The following is a 13,059-nucleotide window of genomic DNA, read 5'->3' on the forward strand; positions in this document are numbered from 1 at the left end:
GATATAAACTAGCGGAGAAAATTTTGTTATTTAGAGAACCAAAGAGTGACTTAACATTGCGCTTCCAGATACCAAAATACCTAAATCACGAAACTGTTACATCAAATCCAAGCAGCTGAAACAGAGAACCGAAGGAGACGATAGAAACCAAAACTCAACGAAAGAGAAGCATAACAAGAGAGAGAGAGAGAGTGATAAAGAGAGTTTTCAGAATAATCCCCGATCTAATTAAAGGAATTACCATCCTCCTCCACCGCTTCCTCCGTAACTTCCTCCTTCACCACCACCGTAACCTCCTCCACCTTCACGTCTTCCACCACCGTAACCTCCGCCACCACCTCCTCTCGAGTAAGATCCACCGCCACCACCGCCGCTGTATCCTCCCTCGCGTCTTCCTCCACCGTATCCTCCGCCACCACCTCCGCTGTTGTAACCACCACCGCCTCCGCTGCGGTATCCACCGCCACCACCACCACGGCCGCCTCCGCCACCGCTTCCTCGAGACTGAGCCTCGTTGACAGTGATGCTACGGCCATCGAGCTCTTGTCCGTTCATTCCCTCGATCGCATCCTTCATGGATTTCTCATCCTTGAAGGTAACGAATCCGAATCCCCTTGATCTTCCGGTCTCACGATCGTTAATGATCTGTTTAGTTCAACACAACAGTAAACAAAATCAAAATCAGCAACACAATCCAACAAAGTTCATCAGAAAAAAAAAAGAAATGAGATCTACAGAAGAAACAGATTTAAAAAACCGATCGATCTCCGGGCTCATATAAGCAGGAAGATGAACGTACCGATTAGAGAAAAAACAAGTAACAGTAGTAGTAGTAACAAAGAACGAACGAATAGTAACAGAGTAATCGAATCAAGTAACAGAGAAACACAAGATCGGAACAGATCCGTCGAGGATGATCACTCGGAGTCCGATCTCGGCGTGTAACAGACCTTGGAATCAACAACGTCGCCGTATTGAGAGAAGGCTGTCTCAAGAGCTCTGTCATCGGTGGCCCAGGCTAGACCTCCAACGAAGCACCGGAACTCAACATCTGCGGACGCCATTGAAAGATTTTGAGAAAGAAGAAGATCTAGGGTTTAACAGTGAGGGACGAAAGAGGTTTGTGAAGAGCGAAGATTGAAGAAGACGAAGTCTCCATTTTATAATGGGAGGAGGGAGGCTGAGATGATGACTAACCCAAGGTTAAGATATTTTCTAGGGTTTAATGAAATGTTGGTTTAACCATGGTTAAATGTGTGGTTTACACACAAAAAAAATCGTAGTGGTTGGGGAACATATCACGTGACACATTTTTGTTTTAATGCGCAAAATAATGGAAAAGACGACGACGACGACAATGCGAGAAAAGATATTTTTCTTTGTCCCAAGGAAAAGAAAAATATCTCAGTGGAGGAGAGGCAAAATATCTCATGTCAGGAAATGACACTTTACCCCCCTTAAGTCTCAAGTTGAATATATGATTCATCATCATCACACTGGGCCGGAACAAGTGGGCTTTGTAGAAGTGGGTCGGTATAATTGACCAGAAAAAGTAAAGGCAAACTAAAAAACAAAAAAATTAATGTTGACAGTGGGATTTGATCCCACGCCCTTTCGGACAGGAACCTTAATCCTGCGCCTTAGACCAACTCGGCCATATCAACTTTTGTGATCATGAATCATGTGCATGATATTAGAATAAAAATAAATTCCCTAATTCTAAAAGAACTACCCTGTACATAGTTCCATTTTTGATTTTTCTGCTAAGTGTTCTGAATACTCAAGTCTTTTTGCCTACCAGAAATTTAAAGCAAACAAAATTTTGATCTTCGTTAGTTTACTATGATTATGTCATATATGACTACCAAATTATATATATATATATATATATACAAAAGTGTTACATGATATTGTAACTGTTCGTGGTAAACAACGACAATAAAACATAAAACATTCTTTATAAGAGCAGTGCATCTTTAATACAAATGTGTGTTGGACTTACAGTTGCATTTTGCAATATCGTAATCACAAAATCTTGTCGAACGTTTTAATGTATGTTTCCACTAAGAATAAAAATACATTCAAAGTATATGAGCAATTCCAAAAATATCGACAACAGTTATTAACTCACTCTTTGTAATCATAACGTTGATGCATGTGTGCGTTTTATTTAAATATTGAAAACAAAAAAGTATGAATAGCCAATTTCTCCATATAAAGATTTGTGCCAAATATCAAATTCATGAGGTCTACGACAATAAATACATGCAAAGATTTTAAAATAAAATAAAATAAAATTGTACGGTGAACTTGCTTGCCGGTGAAAGATCTTTTGGGAAGTCCAAGCTTTTGGATATGGTGATGGTAGACGGAAAGAGGATGATGATGTTATGATGGTGCACGACTGCAAGCTTGTGATTTTTTCTTTATTTTTTCAAAATTTTAATGGAAATAAAATTGAATAACAAAAAAAATCTAATAAATGCCAAAGAGGCTAAAAGATACTTAATCTTAACCCTTAAAATTCTTACACAAAAACAATATTTAATCCCAGCTGTTTATAAATTTTCATTTTCGAAATTGTTTGCTAATATTGTCAATTCTGTTTCCATGGTTTAGATTTACGGCTAAGAAATAAGGATATACAACTAAACCAATTAAATTGAGGTCTACGACAATAAAGACATGCAAAGATATATTAAAAACAAAATTGTAACTTGCTTTTGGATATATGGTGTGGTAGACGGAAAGGCGATGACGATGGTCGAAGCTTTTGATTTTTCTTTCTTTATTTTCAAAATTTTAGTGGAAATAAATGTCAACTATAAAGAAGGGAGCCGAAGAGGCTAATTAAAAGATATCTAATCCTAACCTTAAAATTTTTACACAAAAAATTAGATTTAATCCCAGCCGTTAAAAAAATTTCATTTTCAAAATTGTTTGCTAATCAATGTTAATTCTGTTTTCAAGGTTAGATTTACGGCTAAGGATACAACTAAACAAATTAAAAATACCACTAGAAAAAATATATATATATATATATATATATATATATATATAATTAGAAGAATCCTAAAGCGTCACTCGCATTTTATAAAAGATCTCAAGAGAGCAAACTAAAATTGATAGAGACAAAGAGAGGAGTGGAAGAGTCTTGCAGTCCGAAAAAATTGAGAACCCTCCGATGGCTTCTTCATCCGAAGAAGAAGAAGAGTTTGGTTCCACTGAAAACGAATATGGTTCTTTTTCTAGTGAAGAGTCTGACTCTTCATCCGAAGATGAAGAAGAAAAAGAATCTGGTTTCACTGAAAACGAATATGGTTCTTCTTCTAGTGAAGATTCTGACTCTTCATCATCCGAAGAAGAAGAAGTTGAGTGTGGTTCCACTGAAAACGAATCTGGTTCTTCTTCTGGTGAAGAGTCTGACTCTTCTTCCGATGAGGAACCCCAACCTGTTGTAGCATCAAAGAGAGAAAAGCCAGCTGAAACAAGTGTTGTCGTGACCAAGCTTTCTGGTTTGAAGACAACCACCAAACCTACTCACGTGAAGATTCTGCCTGGAAGGCGAAGGTGAAGGCCATGGATGAGGAGCTTTGTGTTATGAGATTGAGGTAATAGCGGACACAACCTCATGAAACAGCTGGTGGTTTGTTCGGTTCCACCAACAAACCATCTGTCTTGTTTGATCATTTCAGCTGCGTCCACTATTACGTCAATCCTCATAACACAAAGCTCCTGATCCATGGTCTTTTTTTTTTTTCTTTTTCCTCTAACATGAATTTGTTATGTGAGTAAGCTCTTAGCCCTACATAGGTTTCTTTATATGCTTTCAGTTTTGGTCTTGTTTTTGTCCTGAGAACAACACATTTAAAATGCTAAACACATCACGTACGTAGTTTTAGTTTTACATAACTAGATATGATGCATGCAACTGCAATAAGATATCATTCTCCAAAATCATTTTGATCTCTGACTTGGATGTCGTTGTTAACTTCTTAACTTTGATGTCGTTGTGCATTAGCCGGATCACAGATTGCTACCATAGTGTCTTATGATGCAAATTTGATGTTGTAAAATTGTATGGTGTAAAATTGGTTGTGCACAACAAAACAACCCAGACGACCATGTAATGATAATATCTATAGATGGTATTATATTCATATTTAGCAACACTTTTCTTAATTAACTACCCAAGTAATCTTATCAACTTTAATCGTCATGTCATGATGACGACTCCTACACACACCCAAGTTATTCAACCACATGTATATTACAATTGAATTTTGGTTTGTTTTTTTGGGCTAACTATTGTAATTTGCTTCGGTCTAGTTTTCTGCATTTTGCACAATGTAAGGTACCATTTTTATAAAAAATACTCTTACAGAATTAGTCTTCTATAGAACTCTTAAGCTGTAAAAGAGGCTTGGTTAGGTTTGGCAACTGTTTCTTGGCTTTTAGATATATTATCCTCCTCTACAAGTGATCACAAACAAACATAACAGATCCCAGTGGTAGCTCTAGCAAATATGAAATCATGGTTTAGGGATCTGCAGATGAACAAATCGGTTTAGTTAACCGGTGTTTGTGACTTTATACCATAGATCAAGTTGATACAAAAGCAGAGCTCTGCAACCTGAATTTATCTATAATCAAGATCATGAAATGAATAAAGAAAAAAGATAACGAACTGGGTTAACTGTAAAATAGTTCTAATGCAATCTTCAGTTATAGGTACGTTTAACGAAGTTTAAATATCACATTCTGACTTAACAAGACCTATTGTGCTTCTTGAATATGAACAAATTAATGAAATCTTGGTTCAGATATGTGAAAATAGTCTGGGAGTAAAACCAAGTTGCTTTACTTTTAACCGGTCGTTATAATAATTAATTAGTAAAATAATGATACATTTGATGGGTTATGGGTTATAAATAGTAAATACAAACAATTTTCGTTGTTGCATAAAAACTTGAACTTGATTTGAATCAATTCGTTGTGCTGACTGACTTCAAACAAACGGCACAATGGTTATAATCTCTGAAACTTCCGGCGGCTCTAATGGCGGCGATCCAAACAAGAAACGTAAAGATGAAGAAGAGAATAGACGAAACAAGAAACTGAAAGGAAAGTTGTCGTATTCTCTACCGATCCCATACGATCTCACGCTAAGTTGCTTCGCGCTAGTTCGGAGATGTCACTACCAGAAACTATCCCTCGTCTGCAGTAACTTCCGAGATATCATCAGGTCGCGTGATCAGATTAATTCCGTTAGAAAAGCCTAGTTGGTACGTTCTGCAACGTGTACCCTATCGAAACTTGCCCAGCACGCTTTCTTGGAGATTGACCCTAATCGAATCACTCCCTCCCATGCCTTTTGGAGCTGCTGTCGTCACGAACGGATCTGATATCTACGTAATCGGTGGACTCGTCGGCGGAAGACCAACGTCAAATTTGATTCTCATGGATTGCAAATCTAGCAGGTGTCGCTTGCTCCCGAGAATGCGTATGTCTCGCTTCCGCGCCTGATCGACGGAAAGATTTATTTATGTTATCGGAGGCTGTTCGATGCAGTTGTGTGACTTGTTGGATATGGGCTTTGCCCCCAACATTTACAGAAGTCCAAACAGAAGATCTTAGGGAGTTTTGAGCCTGAAGTCTTGGATCTGGCCCATCTGGCCGCAGGAGCAAAATCGTCATTTTACAGAAGAGGCAGAGGGAACCCTAGGTCAATGGCCCACTATAAATACCAGAGGTCATTGTCAGAGCTCTGAATCCATTTTTCGGGGCAATTAGAGAGAGAAGAGCTTTTATATTCGTATTAACTGCGCTTAGCTCCTTAATTGTCATTTTCTGTAAAGAACCAGTTCCGATTTATCCCCATTTGATATTCGTATTATTATATTGTCGATTTCATACATCAACATGACTGGATAGAAGTGTTCGATATAAAGGAACAGACTTGGAGTGGATTGGAGTTTCCAAACCTACCTGATACGTATAAAGAGTTTGGGAAGTATGCGGTGATGGAGAAGAAGATTTACCTCATGGATGGTGTATTATGTTGTGCTTTCGACCCCATAAACATGAGATGGTTCCATCAGGGACTGGGATTGGATTACTTGCGTCCTGTGTGGCACATGTCGTATTGTGTGGTAGATGATTTGTTGGTTTGTATTAATCCAACACTGCCTTTGGTTGGAGGTCCAATAGCCTTATATGAGCTAAAGCAGGATATGTTGAGACATGTAAATGGTTTACAGGGTTTTCCTGGTAATATGAATCTCAGCGAGTCTAGAATGGAGAATTTTGATGGGAACTTGGTGATTTTGGGTTCTGATCAGAGTTGGTTTAGTGAGTATAAAGGTAAAAAAGAGATTTGGTGCGTAGAGATCTCTTTTGAAATACGGGGGATAGGTGAGATTTGGGGGAATGTTGAATCAGCTGCTGTTGTGCTTACGACCTTTAACAACACTCCTTCCATTCAGCTTTGTCGAACTGTTACACTTTGATGATAACATGCATGCAGGTATGGATCTGTGATAACTCTGCTTTTACTTCTTTTAGTCTTCTCCTAGCTTCAAAGGCTTAGTTAGATTTTCATGTAACTTGCAGGAGGTACTGATGGATCTGTGATTTATCACATCTACTGTTTGAGAAGCTTGTTGGTATGATAACAGCTTGTTATCTGAAGGCTCAAGAGTAATCTTTACTCTTACGGAATAAGTCTTCTGTAGAATAAGTTGTAAAAAGGGTTAGGGCGCCATTCTTTTGGCCTTTTATGCACAATATGCTTACTAAATTTGTTGAAATGCAACTTTAGTTAGCCATTTTTTCTTAAGAGTTTTCTGGAGTAACATTGTGTCAAGTTTCTTCCGGTTTGCTTCTAGATATAGACTTCCTCTAAAAGTAATTACAATCAGATATTGGAAGTGTAGGACTCAAAACAGAACACAAGAAACAGAGGATATATGAAAAAGAAGACAGATGAACACATGCATCTGAAGTTAGCTGTGTTTTTGAGAAGCTATTTATAATAAGGCTCAATCTTCTCTTTTAGCCTTTATATAATGCTTTTCACGAAACTTGTAGAAATGCAATTCGTGTGAGGAAGCCACGATTTAAATTAAAGACCAAGTCAATGTCTTTAGTTTTCTTCTTTTCATTTCAGGGTTTTCCCTAGATAACTAAGTTGATTCTCTGTTCCTGGTTTGTAGCTACAGAAGTACTTCACGTCTCTCTATCCACAAATCTCTTGAGTTCTAACAAGTTTATCTACGTTTTAATATCAATTTTTTTTTATTTGCTTTTAGATGAATAATTCCTTTTGCATGTAGTCACAATCAGATATTGAAAGTGTAAGACTCAAAACAGAGGATGAAGATGTAGGAGTAGGTATAACAAAACCCAATGTGCTTCTATTATATGAGCAGTATGAAACTCTTGGTTTAAAGGTGAGCAAATCAAACCGGTTAAGTTAACCAGTGGTTTTGATGTTATGGTGGACAAAATACAAAGAAGATTAGTTGACATAAGCACAACCGTCCAAACACACCTTCATGGCTTTAATAACACTTTGCAAGGGAAGGATCTTTATTTACATATTATACCTTTTGAGCAGCAAGTATGAAGCAAATTGGCTAAGAAGATGACACCTCAAGAGTAACTCGTCTTTTCACGCAATTAGCCTTTAATAGAATTCTTAAAGCTGTAGAAAGGATTGATTAGGCTACATTCTCTATTAGCCTTTCTAAAATAATTTGCTGAAATGCATCTTTTGGTCAGCTATGTTTTTGAGATTGTGAGTCTCACTATTGCAAGTTCTTTCCGTTTGCTTTTAGATTTAATGATCCCTTGCTAGTAGTGATCACAAACAAACATAACAGAACTTCATGTGCTTCTTCTACTATATCAGCAAATATGAATTTTTGGGTTTAATTAAGGATATGTAGATCAGCAAGCCGGATTACTTAGTTAAAAACTGTGCTTCTACAATATCCAATTGAGAAGATATAGAGACAAGTTGATACAAAGCCCTAAAGCTATATCTATGTCCAAAGAGAAGACATTATAATACTAAGCGTCTTGGTTCAGAGATGTGTGGGAGCAATAAACTTTAGAAGATGATTCTTCATAGACCAAAACAAGGCCCAGCCCAAACAATCTATACTAATAGAAAGTAGAAGTTATAAGCTTCTTAAGGCGTTTACCTAAGCTTTAAAACCACCAATAGTGATTAGCCACCTCACTAATTAACATTTTTAAATATCTCCAGAATTTTCTATATTAAGAATTGTTTTAAAGAGCCTATAAGGATTTGATATGTCATTCATTAACATTTTTTAAATTTACAGAATTTTTTAGAAAAAGAAAACTTTAAAATTTATGAAAATAAAAGAACTATATACAATATCCCACATCGGCTAGAATTTTTTTTAGACAATGGTTCAGAACCAGTATAAATAAGATTAATATGCTTCTAACAATGAATGAGCAGGAAAACTTGATTTATCAGGCGTCCAAGATTATAAGTTTTATTCGGTTTGATCCAGTTTTTTATTTGATCAAAAAAATATATTACAATATTTAAAATTTTTAAAAGTTTAAATATTATAAGCTTCTAAAGGCGTCCACCTAGGATTTTAAACCACCAATAGGGATTAGACACTTCACTAATTAACTTTTTAAAATTTCCAGAATTTTCTATATTAAAAATTATTTTAAACAACCTATCAGGATTTGACATGTCATTCATTAACATTTTTTAAATTTCCAGAATTTTTTAGAAAAAGGAAAATTTTAAATTTATGGAAATAAAAGAACTATGTACAATATCCCACATCGGCTATAAAATTTTTAAACAATGATTCAGAACCAGTATAAATAAGATTAATATGCTTCCAACAACGAATGAGCAGGAAAGCTTGATTTATCAGGCGTCCAAGTTTAAAATTATATTCGGTTTGATCCAAGTTTTTATTTAATCAAATTAAAACTTTAAAAAGTTTCAAAAAAATATATTACAATATTTAAAATTTTTAAAAGTTTTAATATTATAAATATTGAAACTTTAAAAAAATTTTAGCTTTTAAAAAGTTTTTAAATATTATAATTTATAAATTTTAAAAGTTTAAAATATTATAAATATTGAAACTTTTATAAGTTCTTAGCTTTTAAAAAGTTTTTAAAAGGTTCAAAAATTATATTTCGAAACCTTTTAAAAGTTTAAAATATTATAAGTATTTATGTAAAACATAAATTATCTTATTTATCTACGTTTGTGCCTTTTATTTCTTATGAGCTGTAAAACATATTTTTGTGTATGATTTTATAGATGAGTTGATATTCTTTCATTAACTTTTTTTTTTTTATCTTATGTTTATTTTTATGAGAAAAGAAATGATTTTGTTCTTGGAGTTTGATGGATTAACAAGTTGTGTGGTAGTCTAAAAAAAGGTTTTTTAGTGGAAGAATGTGAAGAAGTTGACGAGGATGAAGAAGAAAAAGAGTACAGCCAAGAACCAGATGGTAAAAGTAATGATGACGATTACCACAAAATTTGACAATAGAAATGACAAGAAAGAATATGAAGAATAAGAAAACATTGAATAAAAACACGAAAACATAGGTGGTAGTGATCAATTAAATATGAAAACGAGTTAAATTCATGATGATAAAATTGTTTTGTTTTTCTGGTGGTCAAAGAAATAGTTTAGGATATGTGAGGTCATCAGTTTAATTCGCCTCGCCTGGATGTCGAGTTAAATTCATGATTTTTTTTATCAGATTTGATTTTATAATACAACTGATTTCTATATTTTTCCTTAATACTAATTTAATTTTTTTATAAGATAATATTTATTACCTTCATCAATCATATATAGTTTTTATATATTTTTCCTTAATACTAATTTAATTTTTTTATAAGATAATATTTATTACCTTCATCAATCATATATAGTTTTCGTTAAAATATATCAAATATATTATTATTCATAAATAATAATAAAAACCTAGTTATTCATAAATAAAAACAAAAAGTAAAAGTTCTACCGAGAATTGAACTCGGGTTACTGGATTCAGAGTCCAATGTCCTAACCGCTAGACCATAGAACCATTTGTTATACATCTAAAATATTGTGTTATTTATCATCACTTTCATCTTCACCGAGCCGTTGCTCTATCTATCTCTTTTCTCATTTACTTCACCGTTCGCTGTAAATCTCACAGTTCTTCTCCGACCTGCTCTAATGCTTCTCCACTGCAACATTAGCTACACCTCATCGTTCTCCGTCATCTCCTCCTCTCTCCGCCGTCAAGACCATCCAGATGAATCACAAGACACAGTAATCCGTCGCCGGCACAATGCTAGATCCCTTTCTATATACATCCGTCATAATCGAGACCCAAAGCTCAACAAAAACCCTAACGAATCTCAAGAATCCTTCGCTCCTCCTCCGCGGCGTGATGTTGACGGTGATGACCGATCGAAGCTGCTCGAGCTCTCTCTTGTAACCAGAAGAACTCCGCAGTTCCCTGGTTCAATCTACGCTCAATCTGCTTCTGATGCTGATGTTGCTTCCTCTCTTCCTTCGCTTCGTAAGTTTCTCGGCTCTGATGACGAAGGAGAGAGCGAGATGGAGATGATAGTTAAGGCGCTTGAGATTAGAAGGAAAGTGACGAAAGAGATTATTAAAGAGTCTTTGGTGAGGAAAGGTAGATTTGGGATTACGTATGCGACTAATGTGACTGATCGTTTGGGTGATTTTGTTGATCATGTGATGATTGAAGCTGCCGCGTTGAAGCAGTTGCCGGAATTTTCAGAGTCGAGGTTTAACCTTCGCGTCAGGACTGTTATAGAAGACTCCAATTTCGTGCCTCTTGTAAGGTCAAGCTCCTTTTTTTTTTAGTGCACAAGGTGTTCGATGATTGGTCTCTGAGAAATAAAAATTTAACTCTTTCTGAGATTTGAGTATATCTAAGATTATAAATTCAGTCGAAACTGAATTCTATGGAAGCTTATACCAGAATTGTTTATGCTTTGTGTTGTGGTACGTGAGTTACAATGTTGTTGGCTTTATTTGGGGAGTTCGAAAAGTAGTAGTGTTTTTTCATTATGATTCTAAACCGTGCAGGTGGTTGAAGCACCATGAGTTTTCATATAATAGAATTGCCAAGATCATATGCATGTCAAAGGGGAATCTTGACTCCATAAGGATCATGATCGAATGGCTAAAGACCATTCATGTGAAGGGTGAATTCATAGGAGTTGCATTCTTGAGATCTGGGGACAACATCTTGCAACGTAGTCGTGAAGAGCTTGATGAGGTTGTTGAGTATCTAGAGAGTAATGGTGTCAGGAGGGATTGGATGGGATATGTGGTTGGAAGATGTCCTGAACTACTGTCTTTCAGCATGGATGAAGTGAAAAGCCGTGTTGATTTCTTCTTGAAAATGGGTATGAATCAGAATGACTTTGGCACGATGGTCTATGATTATCCAAAGATAATTGGGTACTTCTCATTCGAAGAGATGGAGAAAAAGGTACTGAAAGTTATATTTTCTTTTTCCAAAGGTACTGAAAGTTATATATATATATATATATATATATATATATATTTCGAAAAAAAAAAATATATATATATATATATATATTTCGAAAAAAATATATATATATATATTTCTTTTGATGCGCCAATGTTAGGGATTGTCTTTTGAATTCATAAATGTGTTGCTTCTCTTAAACCAGATCAATTACCTGAAAGAGTTTGGCCTTAGCACAGAAGAAGTTGGGAGACTATTAGCCTTCAAGCCACACCTCATGGGATGCAGTATTGAAGAACGATGGAAGCCTCTAGTCAAATATTTCTACTACCTTGGAATCCCCAAAGAAGGAATGAGAAGAATTCTTGTCGTGAAACCAATTCTTTACTGCATTGACTTGGAGAAGACAATCGCACCAAAAGTAATTTAAACTTAGTAATATGCTATGAAGTTTGAACTCCCTATACGTATACACAGCAGATTTCATTAACTCAGCTTCTCTTGTATTTTTTAAAGGTAAGATTTCTACAGGAGATGGGTATTCCTAATGAGGCCATTGGAAACATGTTAGTAAAGTTTCCTTCTTTCCTAACAAACAGCCTCTACAAGAAAATCCGACCTGTGGTTAGTATTGTTTCCTCTGAACCAAAGATGTTCCATAGAGTGTGATGTTAGTGTTACTCATAGCATATGATGATCCCGGAACTGCATCTGATATTGTATAAGTTGTGATTCTACAGGTGATTTTTCTCTTGACCAGAGCCGGAGTAACCCAAAAGAATATCGGTAAAGTTATCGCAATGGATCCAGCTCTACTTGGATGCAGCATAGGGACGAAGCTAGAACCCAACATGAGATACTATGTATCATTGGGAATCCGATTTCATCAACTAGGCGAAATGATTGCTGATTTCCCGATGCTACTTCGATATAACGTTGATAATCTGCGTCCAAAGTACCGTTACTTGCGAAGAACAATGATCCGTCCGCTTCAGGATCTCATTGAGTTTCCCAGGTAACATTAAGAGACTTTTACATGAAATGATATAAGACTTGCAAGATATAGCTTTTAAGTATCCATGAAGTGACATGATACTTTTTAACAGATTCTTTAGCTACTCATTGAAGCGTCGGATAATCCCAAGGCATACCATTATGGTTCAGAACAGAGTTAACTTCAAGCTCAGGTACATGTTGGCTTGTACGGATGAAGAGTTTGAGAGAAGAGTAAAAGAGAAAGTGGAGAGAAGAGAAAGGTTCGAAGCTGGTCTTGGCTCTGACTCTGAGGATTCTCAACTTTTGGATGAGAACATCTCCGATGAGGAGTTTGATTTGACAGACTCTTTGGAAGAAGAGGATTTAGCATAATGATTAGTTTTGTACCATGAAAGCTGTATATAGTCAGTGTACATTTAACACAATATAAACGATATAACATGTGTGAATTGAATTAGTCTTAATTTAGAAATATTAATATAATAAACAGTTCATTTTTCAATTTTTTTTTTTTTTTTTTTT

General features: G+C 35.5%; 3 protein-coding genes and 2 non-coding genes across 5 annotated transcripts; 2 read left to right on the top strand and 3 right to left on the bottom strand.

Moving 5' to 3' along the window:
* On the bottom strand, positions 1-1,189 carry LOC104751822 (glycine-rich RNA-binding protein 7). The gene is made up of 2 exons (XM_010473862.1): positions 951-1,189; positions 1-645 (listed from the first exon to the last, which is right to left on the bottom strand). Exons 1-2 carry the CDS (start codon positions 1,062-1,064, stop codon positions 238-240), a joined length of 522 nt encoding a protein of 173 aa, XP_010472164.1. The 5' UTR covers positions 1,065-1,189; the 3' UTR covers positions 1-237.
* On the bottom strand, positions 1,584-1,664 carry TRNAL-AAG. The gene has a single exon. It is a non-coding gene; the product is annotated as a tRNA-Leu (tRNA).
* Positions 5,025-6,509, top strand: LOC104753916 (putative F-box/kelch-repeat protein At2g21680). Its single transcript, XM_010476098.1, has 2 exons — positions 5,025-5,267; positions 5,952-6,509. The coding sequence occupies exons 1-2, from the start codon at positions 5,025-5,027 to the stop codon at positions 6,507-6,509; spliced, it is 801 nt and encodes a 266-aa protein (XP_010474400.1).
* Positions 10,042-10,113, bottom strand: TRNAQ-CUG. Its single transcript has one exon. It is a non-coding gene; the product is annotated as a tRNA-Gln (tRNA).
* Positions 10,207-13,039, top strand: LOC104751824 (transcription termination factor MTERF2, chloroplastic-like). The gene is made up of 6 exons (XM_010473863.2): positions 10,207-10,885; positions 11,133-11,541; positions 11,747-11,962; positions 12,058-12,165; positions 12,282-12,556; positions 12,648-13,039. Exons 1-6 carry the CDS (start codon positions 10,248-10,250, stop codon positions 12,907-12,909), a joined length of 1,908 nt encoding a protein of 635 aa, XP_010472165.1. The 5' UTR covers positions 10,207-10,247; the 3' UTR covers positions 12,910-13,039.

The sequence above is a fragment of the Camelina sativa genome, chromosome 16 (genome assembly GCF_000633955.1).
Source record: "Camelina sativa cultivar DH55 chromosome 16, Cs, whole genome shotgun sequence".
NCBI classification, from domain to species: domain Eukaryota; kingdom Viridiplantae; phylum Streptophyta; class Magnoliopsida; order Brassicales; family Brassicaceae; genus Camelina; species Camelina sativa.

Bases quoted from the DNA above. Each gene is read 5' to 3' on its own strand.
- LOC104751822 (XM_010473862.1), bottom strand. From the start codon at position 1,064: ATGGCGTCCGCAGATGTTGAGTTCCGGTGCTTCGTTGGAGGTCTAGCC. The intron at 646-950 runs GTCTGTTACACG...TGAACTAAACAG, and splicing joins GCGACGTTGTTGATTCCAAG to ATCATTAACGATCGTGAGAC.
- LOC104753916 (XM_010476098.1), top strand. From the start codon at position 5,025: ATGGTTATAATCTCTGAAACTTCCGGCGGCTCTAATGGCGGCGATCCA. The intron at 5,268-5,951 runs GTTAGAAAAGCC...TTCGATATAAAG, and splicing joins CGCGTGATCAGATTAATTCC to GAACAGACTTGGAGTGGATT.
- LOC104751824 (XM_010473863.2), top strand. From the start codon at position 10,248: ATGCTTCTCCACTGCAACATTAGCTACACCTCATCGTTCTCCGTCATC. The intron at 11,963-12,057 runs GTAATTTAAACT...TATTTTTTAAAG, and splicing joins AGAAGACAATCGCACCAAAA to GTAAGATTTCTACAGGAGAT. The intron at 12,557-12,647 runs GTAACATTAAGA...ACTTTTTAACAG, and splicing joins GATCTCATTGAGTTTCCCAG to ATTCTTTAGCTACTCATTGA.